This window comes from Athalia rosae, chromosome 8 (genome assembly GCF_917208135.1).
Source record: "Athalia rosae chromosome 8, iyAthRosa1.1, whole genome shotgun sequence".
Taxonomy (NCBI): domain Eukaryota; kingdom Metazoa; phylum Arthropoda; class Insecta; order Hymenoptera; family Athaliidae; genus Athalia; species Athalia rosae.
Genome location: NC_064033.1, coordinates 2,836,912 through 2,857,452, shown reverse-complemented (window position 1 = coordinate 2,857,452; position 20,541 = coordinate 2,836,912). Strand labels below are relative to the sequence as shown.

Below are 20,541 nucleotides of genomic sequence, written 5' to 3'. Positions count from 1 at the left end.
TTTTTTTTTTTTTTTCTTCTTTTTATTTGTTTCATACGTGAACGGTGGGCAGGTATTATAGCCGGCTGTACATAAACGGTTATACGTACACCCGAGGTCCGAGCAAACGCCATTATAACTTGGAAAGTTGGAAATAAATTTGCAGTTTCGTTTACATATCACACCTTATTTCGATAGAATTTATAGCGTTCGGCGGGAGCAGCGGCAGCAATTGCATCGCTGCACCGTCAAATATACCTTGTGTTCTTCTTTCTTCTCCTTTTTCTTCTTCTTCTTCTTTTTTTTTTTGTTTTCAATCTTTTTTTTTTCTCATACCTTTACCTATATGGTAAACTAAACGGTACCACGCGTCTTTTACCTTGCATGCATCGAGTAATTCTACAAAAGCTTCGAGGATATTACTGGAAGGCATCGGTTAAGTTACGTATGGGCTTGAAGCATTTATAGCTGATGGTCGCTATTGTCTCGGTAGAGGTGTTGCTGGTATCGCGCTGCACTTCTATTGAAACGCGAGGGTTTCCTTTTCACGGGCGTGTGAATGGAGCAACAGCAGCAGCAGAAGCAGCAGCAGCAGAAGCAGAAGCAGAGGCAGAGGCAGCGAGGCAGCGAGGCGCGAAGGACTCGGGTACATTGTTTATCCCGGTGCACAGCGTGCCTTGTGCGCTCTGTGCGACGGGGGTAAGCGCGAGGGCGAAGGGGGTGCGCGCACACGATTTTTTGGTGAATAGTCCGGCGGAACTATGTCCCGAACCGGCACGGCGGTTACCGGGGAGATCCAGCTATGCGGCGGGTCCCGAGAACGAGAACGGGACGAAACTACCTCCGAGATGGGGATCGGCGGCGGCAGCGGCAACGGCAGCAGCTCCAAATAATAGTCGAGGTGATGTTTGTTTTGAGAGCGCAGGTCTCCTTTTGTTCTTCGGTAGCCGGCGTCGACGACGCCGACGCGCCCCTTTTCTCTATCGGACGTGTGTTAGAAAATAAAAGAAAAATCGGAACCGACCCGAAGACTCGAGCGAACGAGCGAGCGAGCGAGCGAGAGAGGGGGAGAAAAAATTTTTCGGGGGTTCGAGAAGAAAGAAGGAAAAAAAGAAAAAAATAAACAAACAGAACGGAGAACAAGGACTCCGCGAGCCTTCAACATCCTCGGAGATCGACTTCACTCAAATTCGTTTGTACGGTGGGGAAAAAAAAACAATGTATCAACGGGATGGGAATCGTCGAGTCCGAGAGCGCAAAAATCTCGAGACCTTGTTCCTCTTCTTTCATTTAGCCCATTAACGAAGTGGGAAGGGTGGATCCTTTTTTTCGCGATCTGTAGCAAAAATTTTGGGGGGGGGGTTCCAAAAAATTAGAAAATAGCAGAGGCCTCTGATCGAATTGCGTTTTCGGGTGGGGAAGGATCTTCCGGGTTCCTCGTTGGAAAAAAAAAAATCGTTCCGACGATAATAAAATGAGCAGGTTGTCCCGCGTAACGGGGTATTAACATCGTCGATCGGTACGGCTCGACACGCCCCGTATATATATAGCAGTCTCCTTAATTTCCCGCGCCGATTAAGATTCCACCTCGTCTGCCTTAATTCGAACCGCCGTTCCGTAAAGGTTATGAGTCGGCTTGACAGATACCGAGGAAGCCGAGTTCGAATTGTGCAGGTGTAGCAGGATTCCCCTCCCGTCTCCCTCTCGGCATTCCCGCTTCGCCCATGCGCTCCCTTTACTTTCGTTCTACCTCCGAATCTCCTCTTCCTTTTTTTCCACCGCTTCTCTTCTTTTCCCGTTTTACAGTCTCCTCGTCGTACTACCGCTCGCGAGGGCGATCAACGGAATTTATTTCGTACGTTCGGCGTTGAAACTATCCGAAGTATCCGAGTAGGCAGGTATAACTGCGGGCTTCCTTTCGGCGGAGCGGACGGTCCACAGAACTCGTGGAAGTTGGATACCTACAGGTGAAGGATAAATTAGACGAAGAATTTACCGCCGGTAATTCTTTCCAAATTTATATTATCACGCGTATAATTTACCGGAAACTGTGTACAGGCGATATAGGTATAGGGAAAAGTTTAACCGCTCGTGGCTCGATGCGCCGTAAATGAAAAAAAAAAAAACGGAAAACAAAAAAGAATTAGAAAAAACCAGGTGGAAGTGTTAAAAGCGGACACGGCGGTTTTTTCCCTAGCCCCGGAGGGTTGCGAGAATCCAAAGTGCGAAAACTAGTTTCTTGTACAATTTTACATGTAATTGCTCCCGCAGTGTTCTTACATCGTCGAGATAATAAATAACACCTGGCTACCATTTATTATCGCGTTTTGCATACCCTCAACGAGACTACGTATATAATATAAACACGGTGAAACGGTGTAACGAGAACAATTATTTCCCCCGCAACGCGTAGCACCAAGAGCGTCAGATTTTTCGAAACTTTTTTTTTTCGTCATCCTTTCCCCATTTCCATTCTTCACGATTTTACACGTGCCCGTTTCCTCCTCGTTCATCCGACCGCGAAGAAAACTCCTTTTCGATGCGTTTTGAAAAAAGATGAGAGAGGAAAAAAAAAAACAAGGAATTTGACATTCCAGAGTCGCGGCACGTTTCTGGCATAAATATTCCGAAAAATACGCTTTCCGGGTTTCACGAGGTGCCCGGCGTACACACCGGGGATAAAAAAGGACGTGTCCTCGGCTTCGCGATGACGAGTTTCGGGTGAATTTATATACGAACGCGCGACTTTATAGGATCCTCTAGAGTTAAGGTGGCTGTCTCTCTCTCTCTCTCTCTCTCTCTCTCTCTCTCTCTCTCTCTCTCTCTCTCTCTCTCTCTCTCTCTCTCTCTCTCTCTCTCTCTCTCTCTCTCTCTCTCTCTCATCCGAGACTCCGCAGGGCCTTAGGAACGAGTGACGGTTATAATCTCTGGACCGCATCTCCGTGACAAATACTGGCAGGATCTCGCGCGCGGACGCTGATCGTATCTACACTCTGTAGATAAATGGACCCGCCCCGCGTCCTCGTTTCCCTTTACCAAAGAGATTCCCAGGAGCAGCGGCGGCGGCAGCGGCAGCGGCAGCAGCAGCCTTTACTTTACTTCACTTTACTACTTTATACTTCGCTTCGCTTTATGCCGTACGTCCTTCGCATCGACCCCCTCCTCCCACCCCCAGCCGCCGGGACTTCCCGAGGAACGCGCACAACCTAATTAACTTCACCGCCTCCCTCGACACGGTGGGCTTTATCGGGGCGATTAATAAGAGGGCCACCTTATCTTCGGAATTAGCTTGTAGACAAGAATTGAAAAACGTGAGCGAATGCGCCGCTTTCGGCCACCACCAAAAATCCTGTTTCACTTATCTCGAGAACTTCGTTCCACAACACCGTAAGATCTTTCTTATCTTATTCCACTGTATTTGTTTTTTTTTCTTTCTTTTCGTCCTCTTTTCATTCCGATCCCGGTAAAGAATTCGCTCTCTCGTCTCGCGTAACCGTATCTCCGATCGTTTTTACGCCCCTTTTGAGGCGATTATTTTTTTTTTTTACGCGGCTATCCCGGATTCCCAAAAAAAAATAAGATTATTCAATTAGGAAAAGCGCGGATCGATCGCCTCCACCACCTCATGAGTCTGCAAAAAAAAAAGACGCCGTACGTAACGAATTATTGAAAAACCATCTCAGTCGTTATACCGAAAGAGTAAAAATAAAGGAGAGAAAAAAAAGAAAGAGGGTCGGATAATCGATATTTGTACATATAATACGAAGCGCGAAATCGAGCTTCTGTGCTTCGGCTTGGATCATTCATCTTATTTTTTTTTTTCTCATATTTCCGCTTTAATGGGCCGATGACGCAGTAGATTATCAAGGGTTCAGAGGGCAGAATCATAGACGCGCCGGTTGACCCGCGTCCGAGGTACTGGAAAATAAAGCGTAACACCGCAGGTGGACAGGTGGTCCACGGGAGCCCTAATTAAACTTTATAGTCCATCTTAAGTTGTACCTCGGACCGAAAATGGGCCGGTACACAAGGGTCGGTCCGGCAACTCTGTGACTCCGTACGTATGTGTGTGTGTACAGGTAGCACGACCGGGCAGGAATGAGAAATGTAATATAAAAAAGTAAACTTTGAGCTTTCCAAAGGGAGGGAGGAGCGGGAGCGAGGACCGTCTTACATTAACCGACACTGTACGGTGGTGCAGATAATGTCGCGCACCCGTATAACAAAGTGAGCAGGCTTACTTCTTTACACCTATTTATCTTAATCTACTCTCGCTGTGTGAGACCATTTAAATGAGCTCGTAAGATACTTATATATATATATACACTCTCCGTAGAACGGCGGTAGCGAATGTCGTTCCTCCTCTCGGAAAGAAACTCGAATCTCTTACAGAACTAAACGAATGTATGTACGGCCGTTAGTTGTACACTCGACTAATGTACAGGGTAGCGAAAAGTTTCGATCTGTAACGGGTGGAGCTTTCAGACTCATCCTCGCAAATCGACGGGCCAAAATTGATCTACCGCAAATTTTCGGTGGGCAGGAAATCGCCTGAAAAAAAAAAAGGAGGAGGTCCTGGACCGGAATCAAAATTGACTACAGTAACCAGATTCGGGAATCTCAACGATACACTCCGCCCAGGAGTGATTTTCTACAAAGTCCAGATACCTCTGAGGGATCGGAAGGGTTAAAATTTCTACTCTCGAAGCGGAGTCTTTTTCGCTGGGACACCCGGTACGCGTATCGATGATTCCGAAGGTCGGATCTCGCCTCGGAGATATCGAATGGAAACGGAATAATGTTTGCAGCTGCGAGAGCGGCGCGAACACGTCGGTGAAACGATCAGCTTCGGCGACACCGGGACACGTCGGCGTCGGGATTATTCACCGTCTCGCACTCCTCTGCATCCCGATGCCTACTACCGGCTTCTCTCCGCGCTTCGCTTTTATACGTATACTATATTCTCTCCTCTTCCCGCGAATAACGCGTCCGCCGTTCGGCGATCCGATGTAAAATTTTCAAAAGCCAAACTTCGCGGCGCAGTACGCTCTCGAAAGAAACCTCGGAAAGCTCCGCGCGGGGCGGTAGAGCCGATTTTTTTTTTCTTCCCGTTCCTACTCGCGAATACCGGCGAGAATTAATTGGAGGAAAAAATTAAGCTCATCGCGCGTGCGATGAGAGTCACTGTCCGCGCAGGTTGTACGGGTAAATTGGGGTGAAGTAAAAGGTCAGGGAAGAAACTAAAGACTGTCCTTATGGGGGCAGAGCGGCGCACCGGCCAAGGGAGTACATTCTATGCGCAAATCACGCTACTCGATTTTCTTCTTCTTCTTCTTCTTTTCTTTTTTTTTTTTTTTCGTTTCATCTAGAAACGGTCGAGCTTTTTTTTTCTTCGCCCCCGATTAGGCAAACTTCGGGACAGCTTCGTACCCCGGCTAATTTGCCCGGAAATATCCTTATTAGGGTGCGATCAAGCCGATCCTCGATTACGAAGGTAATCGGAAGGGATGCTAATTATAATTTTTGTACAAAGGAATTCGGAGAGTTGACTTTTTGAAAATCGAGCTCATCATTCGTCGCTCTTGATCGAGGATTGTGAGAAGTATAGTGTGGAATTATTTTATCGCGGATAAGGAATGGAACGGAGCGAAGGATTCTCCGGTATGTTGTAACCTGTGGATCGCACGTAGTCGCCGGTGTGAATCACTGTACGATTTTAAACGTCGTGGGTGGATACCGGATGGAAGGTTTATAGCTCTATAGATACTCGGACTAAAGGCGTCGCGACGCTTTACCTTTTACGACGAACAAAGGACTTTGTTTCGTAACACAAATGATCGCGAGATTCCGCTACTGCGGTCCGTTCGCGGAGAGGAGCTTCCTTCTCGTCTCTCTTCTGTTTCACTTTTTCTCCTTCGAACCACCCTGGCGTTTTTCGATTGCGGAAAAAGAACCGCGATAATTCAATCTCCTTGTCCTAGAATATTCGCGCTGTTATTCCATCCGCTGAGGGCAAATGTTCACCTAGCCGACGCCGTCATTTCTCCGGCAGTGAAACTGTTAACGATATTATTGGGGGATTACGTTACGCCGCATTTCTGTGCGTAACGTACGCATCTACGCAGGATAATTGGCCCGCTTTAATTGCAGTTGAGGAATTATTCAATTTACGTTTCACTAGAAAAATATAATTGGCTGTCCAATTAATATTCGGATAGTAACGAATGAAAAAATAGAGAACGAAAAGCTCTTTTGGGAGGAAAAAAAAAAAAGGACCGGGGGCGAACAAATATATCCGTAGATGTATTTGTTGTTTTTTTTTTTTTTTTTTCTCTCGTCGTCAGCGGGGGTTCGACCGAATATATTCTCTCCGCCGCTAACCGATGTAAGAAAGTAACGATCGCGATCGTTGATTCGTTACCGATTGTTGGAAAAAAATGGTGACTCTGTCTTCGATGCTTTTTCTTTCTAATTTTTTTTTCGCTGTTGAGCTGGAAGTTTTTTTAAAAAGATCAGAAATCGAGGCGAGGAGTTGAGTAGTAAATTGGGCCTGCGGGCCGGCCAATTACACCAGAGCAAAGGGATTCGAGGCGCTGATATTATAGCGAAAATTAATTTTCATTTTACGAATTTGAGCGACGGTGAGCAGTCGCGGCTATGGGAAGATTGGCGGACGACTCCTTACTCGTTCGGATTACGAGGTGAAAGATGAAAGAAGGGCCGCGCCGTTGATGGTAAAATTGTATGGACGGCAATTAAACGGAGATACCAAAGTTTATGGAACTTGTTCTTGCGACACCGGCGATGCCCCCCGTAAGATCCCACGCACAATAATCGGCGATCGAGGTTGCGACGCCCGATCAACGAGCGTTTCTCGATTTTGCTACGAAAAAAACTACGAGGGTCGGACGATTTCGATCGACGAAACGGGCAAACTACATGCGACCGGCTGCAGACACGATAATTCCCCCGCGAATCGATCGAACGATCGATCGATCGATAAAAAAAATCCGTCCAATGTTCTATGCCCGTGTATTCTAGCCTCGGGACTCGCGAATTTGGTTACGTAAACGCAAGCTGCTGCCGCTGCCGCCACCGCCGCTCGTCACAAAAAGCGATATATAAAACAAGGGACGCAATTTTCAACCAGGTGAAACGAAACGTTGTTAAATTTTGATTTATAACCCCTCCAGGGATTTGAAGATAATTTTTCAACCCCGCTAAACCGTACGAAGGATCGCTCTTTCTCGTGGTCACAAAAATCACACGTGTATCACACGTATTTCGCGTACTCGACAATTTTACAATTTTCATTCGACGAGTATAATTGGACGATTACAAGTTCTTTTTTTCTTTCAATCGCTGCCGCTGCTGTCGTCGCTGAAACACGGTTCCCTGATGTTTTGAGCGGCTGCGGGAGGGCTGGACGTCATGAGGAAGTAAGTTCCCTCCGACGTCTTTCCGATCCTCCCCATCGAGATTCCGAGATTCAGAACCTCCGTTACCGCGTGACGAACGCTGGCTTCCGTCATCCTCGTGTGTCTCAAAACGTACTTAACGATACTGCCCAGAGAAACGCCTTCGACGATCGGTTCGGGACACTGCGACGCCATCGTCGGGACGAAATCCTCATCCCTCGTAGAAAATCTGAATCAGAATCAGAATTCTGTAAGCCGATTGTCCGGTAAAACGAAATCGATTCGAGGGAAAGAAAGAAAGAAAGAAAAACAAAAAAAAAAAATCATTCGTCCCGATTGATTGAAACGATCAATTTTTATCCCGGTGTTTTAAAGCGTTTTCCGGATATCGTTACGACTCGAGCGAACGAAACCGCCGCGGGGGAGAGAGACGCGGACTCGCAAAAAAAGCGATGAACAATTTTCTTACTCTCGGAAATCTATAACAGCCACAGGGAGGGTAAGAAACTGTTCTCTGTAATTTTTTTTTTTTTCTTTTCTTCTAATTTTTTAGTCGTCGAACCGCGTGAAAAATTATTTAACGAAACCCGCCGCGCCTCGGGTGGACGTTGGGAGCTAATCGATCCCAATAAAAGGAAAGGTTTGGGTCCGGCTGGTTTTCAATGACTGCCAACTGCGAAGAGACGGTGAAAAAAAAAAATAAAAAATCCGACTCACTTATACCGATGGTCTCCGAGCGGAAGGATGCTCGCAGGTGAAGTTGAATTGTAAAATTATCACCGTGGTATACCTACGGCGTAAGGATCGATGGGAAATAAGAAAAAAAAAAAAAAGAAAGAAGAATGAAGAAATAACGAACGCCGATCTAGAGATCGGTGATATAGGTGTCAGGGCTAATTAAACCCCGTTGATATTTATTCGCTCGGTTTTTACATTACGCGGTTGATTATCACATCACTCGTATCGAGGTTTCTCTATATTACACCCCTCAGTTTTCGAATAGATACATATATATTATTACAACTACGCGAGAGGTTTCGGAATGCGCCGCGGCGCGACAACCGAAAGATCGCGTTATAATATTTAATGGCTCGTATATTAAATCCGGTAATTGAACGACCGCGCGTTGTCCGGGTTAAAGTTGCCGCTGCGACTACGTGGGCATACCCCGTCGGACTTATCCGTAACCACCGCATCCCATAATACGATCAACGTCGAACGCGCTCCCCAACCGAGGGACCGCGACTCGCTCGCAACGGCCCGGTAATACTTTTATCGCGACGACTCCGCTACACCTTTATATATATATATATAAATAAATATGTGACGCAAGAAACTTGTCATTAGCGAACGGGTTGAGTTTACTTCACAAATATGGCTGCCGTAAGGCCGTAATAACTTTTGGTTTTTTTTTTTCTCTTCTTTCTTTAAACAAACGTGCCGACGTTAAATATGTTAAAACAAGACGTGACGCTTTTTTTTTCCTCTCTCTTCGTTTCTTCGAGCTTTTTTTTTCTTTCTTCTCGTACAAACTGAAATTACTATACTCGCGGATACCTTTTCAAATATATTGTTTTCTTTTAATTATTTCTCACAACCCTTGGGAGACGGATTTTTTTTTTTTTCTTCACAAGGTGACGACATTGGCTTGAAATCGTTGGCAGTTTTCTACAAACTAATAACGTCGCGTTACAAATAAATCTTTCGTCGAAAATTACATGACATTATCGAAGGATCGATTGTTGATAATAATTTTATTTGTTTTTTTTTTTCTTTCATCAGCGATACAGCGGATCGAGGACGTGAAAGTGAATTTAACTTGGCTTCCAGATGTGGCCGATAACGATCGTTTCTTCACGGTGCCGTGACTTTTGCGATCGTTGGATATCTCTGCTCGTTTTTCATATTTTTTTCCCGATATCAATTTCTCTTCCACTTTGTTCGTTGCCCCGAAAATCGTCGCATATACATTTATATATATTTGTCTCACGATCGGCTAGTCGCGAGAAAGACGAAGCACGGTCGGCAGCCAAAGCAGGGGCAGCAGGTGCGTTCGCGGGTAATTGGAGGACGCTCGGACGCAACGCAGCCAGCGAAAGAGAGCCTCGGTGACGTGTAATTATTAGGTATAGCTAGCCGAACTGCCGCAGGAACACGGGCGAGTCGAAATAGAGACATTATTACACAGTTGATCACCAGCTGCGCGAAACCTGACTGAATTTTCAACCCTCAAATTTTATCGTCGAACGTATTCTCCTCCCCCCCCCCCATAATTTTAACGCGTCGATCGCAAAAATGAACCTCGTAAGACAAAACTCGCCTGTAGATTAAGAAAAAAAAAGTTCGAATTGTGAGGGATTTTTTTGGAGATGTGCAATCATTTTCCAAGCTAGTTTCGGATCCCGTTTGAAATAGTTTTTCTTTTTGTTTTTCAATTTTAATTTTTTTTCTTCTTCTTCTTTATTTTCGAAACGTGACAAGGTATCGCGATCGGTTTTCTACTTTCACTGTCTCCGCGACTGCGGTCCGTCGCTGCTCCCGTTGGTGTAACCGGTTCAAGGATTATTATTTTCAGCTCGTTATTCGTGTTCCGGCAGCAGCGACTATGATCACCGGCTGCTGCTCGCTCGCTCGCTCGATGCTGTAGCAACGTTCGTTTATCTCGCCTCGTCATTGATTAGCACTTGTTACAATACGTGGGTTGCGCAGATATACATACAACGAATATCACATGTACTCGATATACACATACATATACATATGTATACGTTATTCGCGAACGGAGAATGTGGTACCGAGAATCATAGAAGGGGAATCGAACGCTACGTTCGTACACTGGTCGTCGATTAATTGCCGGCAATTTTCAACTACATCTAGTTGCGAACGATCCCCGATCCGATTACACCTATTATAGGCGTACGTTCGCCGTTGTTGCGACGCACCGCGCACGCACGCTTCCGGTCAACGTTAACCAGATGATGCGGATACGAAGGTACGTACGAGAGAGCCGCGCCGCGCTGTATTACACGAGGATCAAATTTCCGCATCCGCGCGTTAACTCCGGCCCGACTTTTCACACAATTTTTCCTTTCGATCGTATCGCCCGCTAGATTCGCGGACGATGGATATCCGCGACTTGAGCGAAACGAGAAGAGTGCTCGACGAAAAAAAAAAAAAAAAGAAAAGAGCCCGAACAGCGAGAGAAAGAAACCGAAATCTTAGTTAAAATCTCGCGGTTTATACGAAGTCGCGAGACTCGGTGACAAGGATCGGTAGCTGAAAGCTGCTTTTCGCAAACTGACCGTACCGTCCGATCCGATCGCCGCGATTTTGATCGATCGATCGAAAATTCAGATCGGACTTAATTTCGGCCGGCCCGAGGCCCCGAGATACCACGAAACGCGGACGTTGCTTACGTTCGCTAGCTAGCTAGTCGGTAACAAAACGTCGCGTATACAAACGACGAGGATGAGGAGCGGGACGCTGCGGGACCGTCGCATCTTTACTTGGCGAACCGGATCGAATGAGGATGGCGTGTGCTGCTGCTCGGCGCCGTATGTGCAGCCCCCCGCGCGCGCGCGCTCGCTCTCGATCGTCGTCCAAAAGGTGTTAACTTTTTTTAATACCTGTATATACACCACCACCCCGTATACTCGCCGCGTTCAGCGTGCGCCTTGCATACGCACGATATAAAACTGCCGACGAGGTGGATGCCGAGTGGATATTTTTTTCTTTTTTTCACCTGTATTATACACATACATACATATAACGCGTATGTATAACGCGAAGTAGAATGGCTATAAGGCGAGGAGACGGACGGACGGACGGACGGACCGACGAAAGACCGCAGGTATACGTATACGTGTGTATACGGATCGTACGTGGCGCGTCACGCGACGAAAGCTTCGCCCAAAGCTAATTAACTCGTCACTACGGCTAATTACCAAGACACGTGGGAAGTAATTCGGGTAACAAGACTACCTTCCTCGTTCGTTCGCTCCCTGTCGCTTTCTCGCTTGTATACGTACACGCAGCCTTCCTTACTCGCTCGCATCCTTTTCTTACACGTACCTTATATACACGCACACGTGCACACGCACACGTATGCCTGCCTACCCGGTAAAAATTAACCCGCCGGCTATAATGGGCAGATAGTCGACTCTGCGGTTGGATGAAAAAAATCTTTATTTCTTCGGTTTTCTTCTTCTTCTTCCTCTTTTTTTTTATTTTCTTTTTCGTCGTCTCTTTATTTTTACCGGTTTTACTTATCAACGAACAACGTAATTAGCCGACGGGATCTTAGCCGGTAGCATCGAATTATTCGGTGAACGAAAGGGACGAGTAATTCGGTGCGCCGCGGAAAGTGTAACGTCCATTTTTTATATTTTCGATTCGACCTTTTTTTTTCTCTCCTCATTTTTTCTCCAGTACGTTTTGAGAATACGATTCTCGTGCACCCGATCGATTTTCTATCCTACGGAATTTTTGTACGGCGCAACCTGCGGTGGCGAGGGTCTCGTTGCTCTTGACTGCGCGCCGTTTAACTTCAAATTGTTTCCAGACCGCATGAAATGTTACGCGCGACTCCAGAAGTACAACGCAGGAAGAGCTCCATTAAATACGAAGTTTCTTCAAATATATCGTAAACGATAAACGAAAGTAAAAAAAACAGAAAAAAAAAAAAAGAAAAATACGAAACAGATTACGCGGATCTATGAACAGGTGAAAAAGAAGAAACGAATCCGGTACAGGGGGGGGGGGGGGGTGAAAAAAAATGGTCCAAGATCCCGCTGTGGGAAAAATGGGGTTACGGTTAGCGGGGATGGAAAGTTGAAACGTGACGGTGTAGCGACACGGTTAGGATGTTAGGATAAAGGAAGTTAAGGGGGGAATATATAAGAACGAAGCTGTTGCAGGTTCTGTGGGCCACCCTGCTTCTTCGGTATTAGCATAAACACTCTTGCGGACGCGTCGTCGCTCGGTTACGGCTGGGAGATCCCGCGTGTACCTCGCGGACCCCCCCACGTGTACTTGTGTATATGTATATCGGGGGGGAGGGGGCCCGCTTTCAGCGCTTCGCGTGGCGAGATGCCCTCCTCCCTCCCTCCCTCCCTCGTTCCTCGTGTGCACCGCTCTTAGGGCCGCGCGAGTCGGCGTTACACGTGTAAATCCTCCGTTTCACTTCTTATTTCGAAGCGTGTACGGTACGTATAAGCGCGGTAGCGAAGCGCGAGAGCAAAAGCGTTTCGTACGTGGCGGGCTCCGGCTCCTTCCGTACTGTACTGTACGCTCGACACACCTCTGCCCACACGTACGTACCTACCTACCTACCTACCTACCCCGGGTACTCCGGAACTTCGTGCAAACGACGCCCTACCCCGTAGCTCCGTATCCTCGGCAACAGATAAAAAGAGAAAAAAAAAAAAAGAAACAACTCTTCGCTAGCCGCGCCGCAGGTCCTCCGTCGTTTCCGAACGAACGTCGCGTGACTTTCGTGTCGCCTCTTCGCCCTGGCCCTTCCCTCCCCCCCCCCCCCCCCCCCCCCCCCCCCTCCGCCCCTCGTTGGTATATCGAGGTATTCTTCGCTGCGCTTTATCGATCCAATCTAACTCCGCGAGAACCGCGGCTTCACCCGTTCCAACTGAGCCGCGGCGCCTGTATCATATCGTAAGAAAACGAGCGCTGAGTCGATCGATCGATCGTAGCTTTTGCGGATTCGGATGGGTAGATTTTTGATTTTTGATTTTTGGAGAGACTAAGAGGACTGAAATTTTCAGCGCCCGAGGGACAGGTGGGCCGTTCCCTATCGCGTCCGGATGGCGGCATCGGGTATCAAAACGCGATTGCGAGTGTGCCTAGTCGATTATTTTTATTTTTCTTCTTTCTCTTCCTTTAGTTTTCATTCGCGCCGCAGGCGTCCGTTTCTTTGCATAAGAATTAGCCTCGTTATCGCGCGGCTGAACTTGGCCACGAGCTTCGACGCTGCAGCGCAGTGGCCCTTATCTCGCGTTATGTGCGTTAGTTATACGCGGGGACCTGCAAATACGACAACATTCGTCGTTCCTTTTCACCTTATCGCTTACGGTGCAACGAGAATTCTTTCTCCCACTTCTACGAATAATAACAACAACCGAGTGATTATTTTACGCATAGGTACTCTCGTCCAAAAGTACGCATGTTTGGTCTCTCAACCGTACAATATAACAATTATAAAATTATGCGACGTGTACGGTGAGCCTTCTCAAAAACTAAGTGGGTAAGAATTTTTCTCGGGGGCCCCCGCAAAAGCGAACAATCGTTTCGATTCGACGCCACCGATCCGTGCGGTATGAAACGATGAATTCGCATCTCCGCGGATACGCGTAGGTTCGAGTAACGCAGCTTCGAGTCGAGTCGAGTCGGAGTTCACATGCGTACGGGACGAGGATCGTTAGTCCCCCCGTAAGTTCGTTCGGTTTTCTTCGCGAGTGTGTATACAACACGGTACACACGTTTTATAATGCCGCGATGAAAACCTGTTGTTCTCCCGATGGCTCGAACCGCCATTATTATCTCTCACACGAGACGGGCATGTGCCTTATACCCACATTACGTTATCTCATACCAATCCGAGGCTCGGGACCCGTTCGTGTGTGTGTGTGTGTGCGTGCGTGTGCGTGAGCGCGAGCGCGTATACCGCGGGGACCTAACTCGCGGCTGTATGGTGTCAATTTTTACAGCCGGTGTGATTCACGAGGCAAGTTCATCAACTTCTTCCTTATTCCAGCCTCCGTGAATTCCAGCTCTTGTGTAACGTACGTACGTCTATACGTAGAGATTTTCTTAGCAAAATATATATATACATGTGTATGTATGCGATATTACGCTGCAGCCCCTGCTCCAACTTTTGCTCTACCCTGCGGTATCTAGCCACAGGTATATGTGTATCTTACTTCGCTAACGGCCCGCATCTTTCCACGATCATCGTATTATATTTTATATCATATACCACGCCGATCGATGGCTTCGCGTGTAACTTGTTATTTTCTCACGCGTGAGTTACCCCGAGATAAATTCATCCTTTCGTTACTTTCGTACGTGAAAAAATTGCAAGAAGAAAAAAAAAAGATGGATAATTTATACGTCGAGTTTCCGTGACGCGCGTCTGATTACGATTTTTTGTTGCTTTTTGATTTCCGCGATCAAAAATGCAGAAAACAAAAAACAAAAAAAAAGTGTACGCGGTGTCCGCCGGTCATCGAATACGAAATCGATGCGCGTCTATACTCGCTATCATTTTTTCACCGATAACAGTTATCGTCGCACATAAATACGAATAATATCGTACATAGGAGTATATGTATGTACACGAGGTATGTACATAGGTGTGTGTGTGTCGGTATAAATATATGGGAGTTCCTGCGCCGCGGGCGGCTTTCTCTGAGACCGTACGCGCAGTGGAACCAGGAGCGCGTGGTGTTTCGTAGCGGAGAGCACAGTTCAGTGGTGTCCCAACCGCTGTCCGGTAAGAGGTGAAGAGAGAGAGACGAGTCGAAGTCGTTGGTTGGATTAAGAAAAACGAAGTAAAGTAGCTCTCGATAAAAATCTCGTACATCGCAACACCGCAGTTTCCGTAAAAGTGCGCGATTGAAATTAAACACTTTTTTTTTTTTTAAATCACAAGTTGACGTATATACAAATTTCGTAAAAAATGTGTCGTTGAATTTGTCGTCGACGGTGTTATAGTCGATATAAAATTCTCATCGCCGTCGCTGACGATAGTTGAAAAAAGAAAAACAAAGTAGAAAAACCGCCGGTTTTCTCAAGCGCGAAGAATACCGAGCAAAAGTCCCCCGACGCTCGATGCTCGCTCGTACTACCTACGTTCTTCTTCGATATCCTGTTCCTTCTACTATTTGTGTGGTCCAACTTTTTTCATCTTCTTTTTATTCGTCATTATCATGTCGTCTTGTAGCTATCGCCACTACCACGCTCTTATAGTTTTTATTAATCCACGCACGAATAGGTGCAGTGTATAATATTCTAACACCGCGTCGCGCTGCGCGCTCCGTGGCTGGGAGACTTCGATGCAACCCGTCGTGTACAGGCGAGCGCGCGGAGACTTCAACGCGGCGACAGGACATGTCCTCTCGTGTTTTTTAATCTCGTTCTACTCTCGTTTCGCTCCTGAATTTTTTAAATCCTATCGATTTAAATACATCCGTGCGATAATCGCGAACGTTCAACGAATCGTTCTCAAAGTTCTTCGTTGCGAATTCTAAAAAATTTAATTTAATACACATCGATCGTCGGAAACTAATATTATCCGTATAAAGTGCAACGACGTTCCTTGCTCAGGATTTATTATTACACTGGATAAAGTTATTAACGGTGTGGTGAAATATATACTATTATAGTATGATAAAAGAAAAGTGTGTTAGGTAGTGCTCTGATTGAAAAAAAAAAAAAAAAAACATCTTGACATTGCAAAATATTTCATTTTTCTCCCAAAGAATAATTTATTTGAACAAAAAAAGGAAGAAATAACCGGTGGATAATTCATACGGTGGTTTCAGTCCATTGTAATAATAGTAACAACGACAATAATAATAATAATAACATCGGCATCATTAATAGCAATAATCATAATTATAATGAACGTGTTGAATTCTGCGACTTTTTCAATTCGAAGCCCTTCTCGCCTTTATTACGATGTAGAGGAGAGGGAAGTAGTATCCTTGAGGATGATGATGGCGTCGTATAATATTAATGCATGAGAGAAAAAAAAAAAAATAAAGAGAAAAATAAGAGAAAGAGAAAAGTGCGTCCGCGTTGCACATGCTGTACGTAATTTGTTGCTGGTGAGAAACTCCAGCTGACTTAACTAAAAAGGATTACCTGCGCAGCGGTACAACATCAACTGCCAGCACACCGCCCGTCCGCTACCATAATATACGTTATAGTCAAGGCAAAAAACGTATCGCGGAATGGACGATGCAAGTGTGAGTAGAAAAAGTAACGTAAGCAACAAAAAAAAAAACTACGTATTATCGTCGATGTAATCAGGCTCCAAAAATTATTCCTGTTTTTTTTTTTTTCCAACTTCAATTTCAATTTCGAGGTAAAACTTTTCAACGTGAAAAATAACGCCGACGTTGGAATAGCCGGGGCTTCCAGGTGGTCCACTTCTATTTTGACGGAACCGGTGATTTTTCTCTTCTTCTCATTTGGGCGATTTTTATTTTTATTAATTTTTTTTTCTCATTTTATTCAAAGTTCTTTTCTTACCACGCGGAATTAGGAGCGACGAAATTGGCCGATGGATGCATACGTCGTGCGTATACATCAGTTTCGACAGACTGTTCGCGCTGATTTTTTACCTACATATACCTGGACACGTATACCTAACTCGCGAAATGATTAATGAAACTTCGGTCTGATTGGCTGACCCCGCGACCGATGCGTACCGTATAATATAATTTAATATAATTTTTTTAAGTTCACCGATCGTAGAATATTTTTTTACGTCGAAATTAATCTTGCGTTACGATGTGGGTAAAAATACCTTGTTCGCGAACAAAAATTGCATAGATTTATTCGATCGGTGGCAACGTCACGTCACGTGGCTACGAATATATGTGCGTAGGTTACTCGTACAGCGACGTTACAACGTATAAAGCGACGTGAGAGAGGAGGTATTTATACCTGACAATAATAATTTACAATAATTCTTAGGATAATAAAAGTAACTATAATATTAAACATCGTGAAAGAAACGGTGTTCCGCGCGAGTATAGGGTACGGTATGTACAAGTCGTATATAACGATCATAATTATACATAATTGCTTAACGAATCGAATGTTCGGTTTACATAGCGTCTCGTAACATTTCGAAAAATATTTTTACACGCACACCTGATGTACTGCCGAACGTTCGTTGGAATGTTATAGAAGTCGTCGTAAACTCTGCGACCGATCGATCGGTGCATCGCGAATAAATTTCGTCGAATAATTATTTTATAGACAAATGAAAAAAAAAGAGAGAGATATGAAAAAATGGCATAATTGCGCGTAACTTGCATCGTCATCAATTTATCACACGCCGTGAACGAAGTTTCGCCGTCCGCGTTATTGAGTCTAGGATAAATTTATCTAGTTCGTATTTTTATTCGATCAATATTTTTTTTTTTTTCTTCTCGTTCGAGTACGCGCGCGGTCGGGTGTGACATTCGGCGACGCGAAGCTTCGGGAATCGCGGGAGTCAGGGATGTGGGTATATATGGCAAGTTATAAGAGGAGCGGCGCATAAATTCTCGTTTAACTCTCATTCAACAACGTGGATGCGCCTCCGCGGGTCGAGTTCGTCACGCATAACGCACCGTACGCCACCGCACCACCGTCTTCATTAAAAGCGAGTTTTAAAAATGCTTCTTTTTTTTTTTTTGTCGTTTTCTCTTCCTTTTTTCTTTTTACTCTCTTTGCGTGCAGCTAAACCATTAAAATATAACCCGCTATAATATCGTACCTCACCGCTCGACCACGTGTGCGCGCACACCAGGACTCGGTGCAGTCTGAAGAACCAACTGATTTCTACAGCAAATGAGATCCCCGGACTCATAATTTTTGTTTCCGAATCAAATATTCGAAAAATAATTCGCAACGTTTGGATTTCTTTTTTCTCCACGATTACGTTCAATTTTCGAAAGGTTCAAAATCGAATTTGAACGGCCCCCCTCCCCCCACGTGACTCGTCGCGATTTTGCGAAGGGAAAAAAAACAAAAATCGACTCCCCATGAATACTGCATGCGGAAATTCTCGGTGTCGAAGCGGAATTGAGGAGACGTACGAAAATACCGATAGTCACGGTGGTTTATTTTGTATGGAAGAGAAATATATATCTATATATATATATATAAATATAAAAGGTGGTGGCTTATTTGGCATGCGGAACGCAAACGCCCCCAACGCATCAAAGTCACGCTCCTATCGTATTCCTCCTCCTGCTGTCCGCGTGGCTGTCCCTCAGGACGTCAGAATTCTCGAGCGGCGAGGAGGAGGAGGAGGAGGAGGAGGACGCGGATGCGTGTGTGTGTGGGGGGCTTAGACGCACACGATATAAGAGCCGTGAAAGAACGAGGTCCCGTGTGTGCCGCGTATAGGTATAGGATCGGGGAACTCGGAAACCTCGAGGAGCGCCGGCCAGAGCCTGGAAATCTTCGGGACGTGTTATACATTCGACGCACGAACCGTCGCGCATAATCTTTTACTCAAGCTTTTGTCCCCAAAACGGGGCGCGATTATGCGCTCCGCGCCATCCGCAAAGAATCTCTCACGCGCCGCCCCATCCGTAAATCTAAAATAACTTGTACAGTCGGTCGCAGGACGCGTCGTCCTTGATCCTCACCGAATACTTTCGATACCTTTAATTCGCTTTCATTTATTCGTTGTTCCTTTTTCGTTCTTTTCGTTTTTTCTTTTTTTCTTTTTTTTTTTTTTATTATCATCATCCTTCCCGCCACGTCGCGGGTGAGCAACGGAAGAATCGTTTTCACGGTGATTCGATTCTTATGCGGTTGAAATTTTTACCCGCGCGACGTAAAGTCCTGGCTCTGGCAGCTGCGTTGTACGTACGTATCGAAAGGGTTGAAACTTAATCGTCAAATCATTATCGTCAGCTGTTCGACTTCCACGCCGTATTCGACCGATTCGTACGTACGTACCTACGTGAAAATGTGTGGACGGGAAGTCCTGTAATACTACGTTTTATTGTAAGACTCTTTGTCCCATGTCCGTCTGTCGTTCTCCAGAGTCGAATCGTGTGAAAAACGGAAATGGAAAGCAAGAAAAAAAATTAATTTTGGTGAATTGGCGGATTCGTGATAGAGAAAATATGAAGAGGAATGATTCTTTGAATTAATCTCGAGAGATATTGATTCGGAAACCTTGTTTCCTCGTCCCCCAATTTTTGAGAATCCGAACGGGGGGAAGCGAAGGATTGATCAGCGATCGAAAAATGCAAAATCGCTCCGCGTCATGAATTATCGCGCACGCATAACTGGGCAAAAAAGCCGATCGTAGATCATGTGTCGTAATACGTGATCCATCACCTCGGTTATTACGGTATAACTCGTCAAATTTTTTTCAGTCTGATTTCATCCGTCATAATTTTACGAGGAGATCGCGCATCGTCATTTGCACATATATTTTATTAATGTCGTGAAAAAAGTTGGCGAACTTAGCCCGCAAAAGTTTCGGTACAGATTTTTACCACACGTATACGTAGGTATTATCGGGCATCGTGTGTATCGTAAGAATTATTATAGCACACGAATTGAAGAAGAAGAAGAAGAAGACGAAAAGAGAAAAAAAAATGTGGGGCAAAAAAAGGGATGCGTATAAGAAATGAAATCAAAGTATAATAACCGCGGCGAGCGCATTTCTGAACCCGCGAGCTATACAACTCTGATACGCGAGCACCGCCGTAAAATGTATAACGACATAAGATCATCACGCTGTATATCATGTGTGCGCATTATTTTCGTATGTATGGCGTCGCGTTACCGCAACGCTTGTCGAGTAGGTGAATACTTGTGCGTATATATATACGTGTACGTAGGTATCGCCTAAGTACCTATGAGAGAATCTCTTGGACCTGCGATATGGGTACAATTAATCATCTTTGCGTCGACAAGACCAAAGCTCGGGATTATAACCAGGCTTCGAAATGACGGGCGTCGAGTCAATTAGCCGGTTCGAATAAAACAGGAGGTGATGCGGGAACTATGAGATGAAATACATACAGGCTATTTATTTATGGTGAAGTCTTATGTATCGCATTCATATATATTTCGCAGTCGGGAATCCAGATCTGCAAGTTAAATTGATCCACCTATAAAATTGATCGAGTTGTCGCCGTTCTTTCGCTTCTAGGAGCAGAAAAAAAAGGGGAGTCTTTGGTTTTTCGTTCGATTTTGGGGTCGGAGATGAATATTTTTTTTTCGAGGGTTTTTTACGGGTTTCTTATGTAATTTGACCTCAGAAATCCGAATCTGGAAGAAAAATTTACCTATCTCTAAAATTGACAGAGTTATCGCCAATTTTCAGCTTTTCGGGGTCAGAAAAAAAAATTTGAGTTTTTAGTCTATATTAATGTAATTTGAGCTC

At 45.4% G+C, this 20,541-nt stretch overlaps 2 protein-coding genes across 11 annotated transcripts in view; one reads left to right on the top strand and one right to left on the bottom strand.

Annotated features, from left to right (window-relative positions):
- Nucleotides 1-20,541, top strand: part of LOC105691043 — a 149,187-nt gene that overhangs the window by 83,696 nt on the left and 44,950 nt on the right. Inside the window, exon 1 of one of the 10 annotated variants that reach the window (XM_012409280.4) lies at nt 14,880-16,378. The exons of the other annotated variants lie outside the window; for them this stretch is intronic. Within the exon in view, the coding sequence (XP_012264703.2) occupies nt 16,364-16,378 (15 nt within the window). The 5' untranslated portion in view covers nt 14,880-16,363. Of the gene's footprint in view, nt 1-14,879; nt 16,379-20,541 lie in introns of those variants that run through there. 10 annotated transcript variants of the gene reach the window in all.
- Nucleotides 7,262-9,602, bottom strand: LOC125502052. The gene is made up of 2 exons (XM_048659586.1): nt 8,565-9,602; nt 7,262-7,626 (listed from the first exon to the last, which is right to left on the bottom strand). Exons 1-2 carry the CDS (start codon nt 8,591-8,593, stop codon nt 7,335-7,337), a joined length of 321 nt encoding a protein of 106 aa, XP_048515543.1. The 5' UTR covers nt 8,594-9,602; the 3' UTR covers nt 7,262-7,334.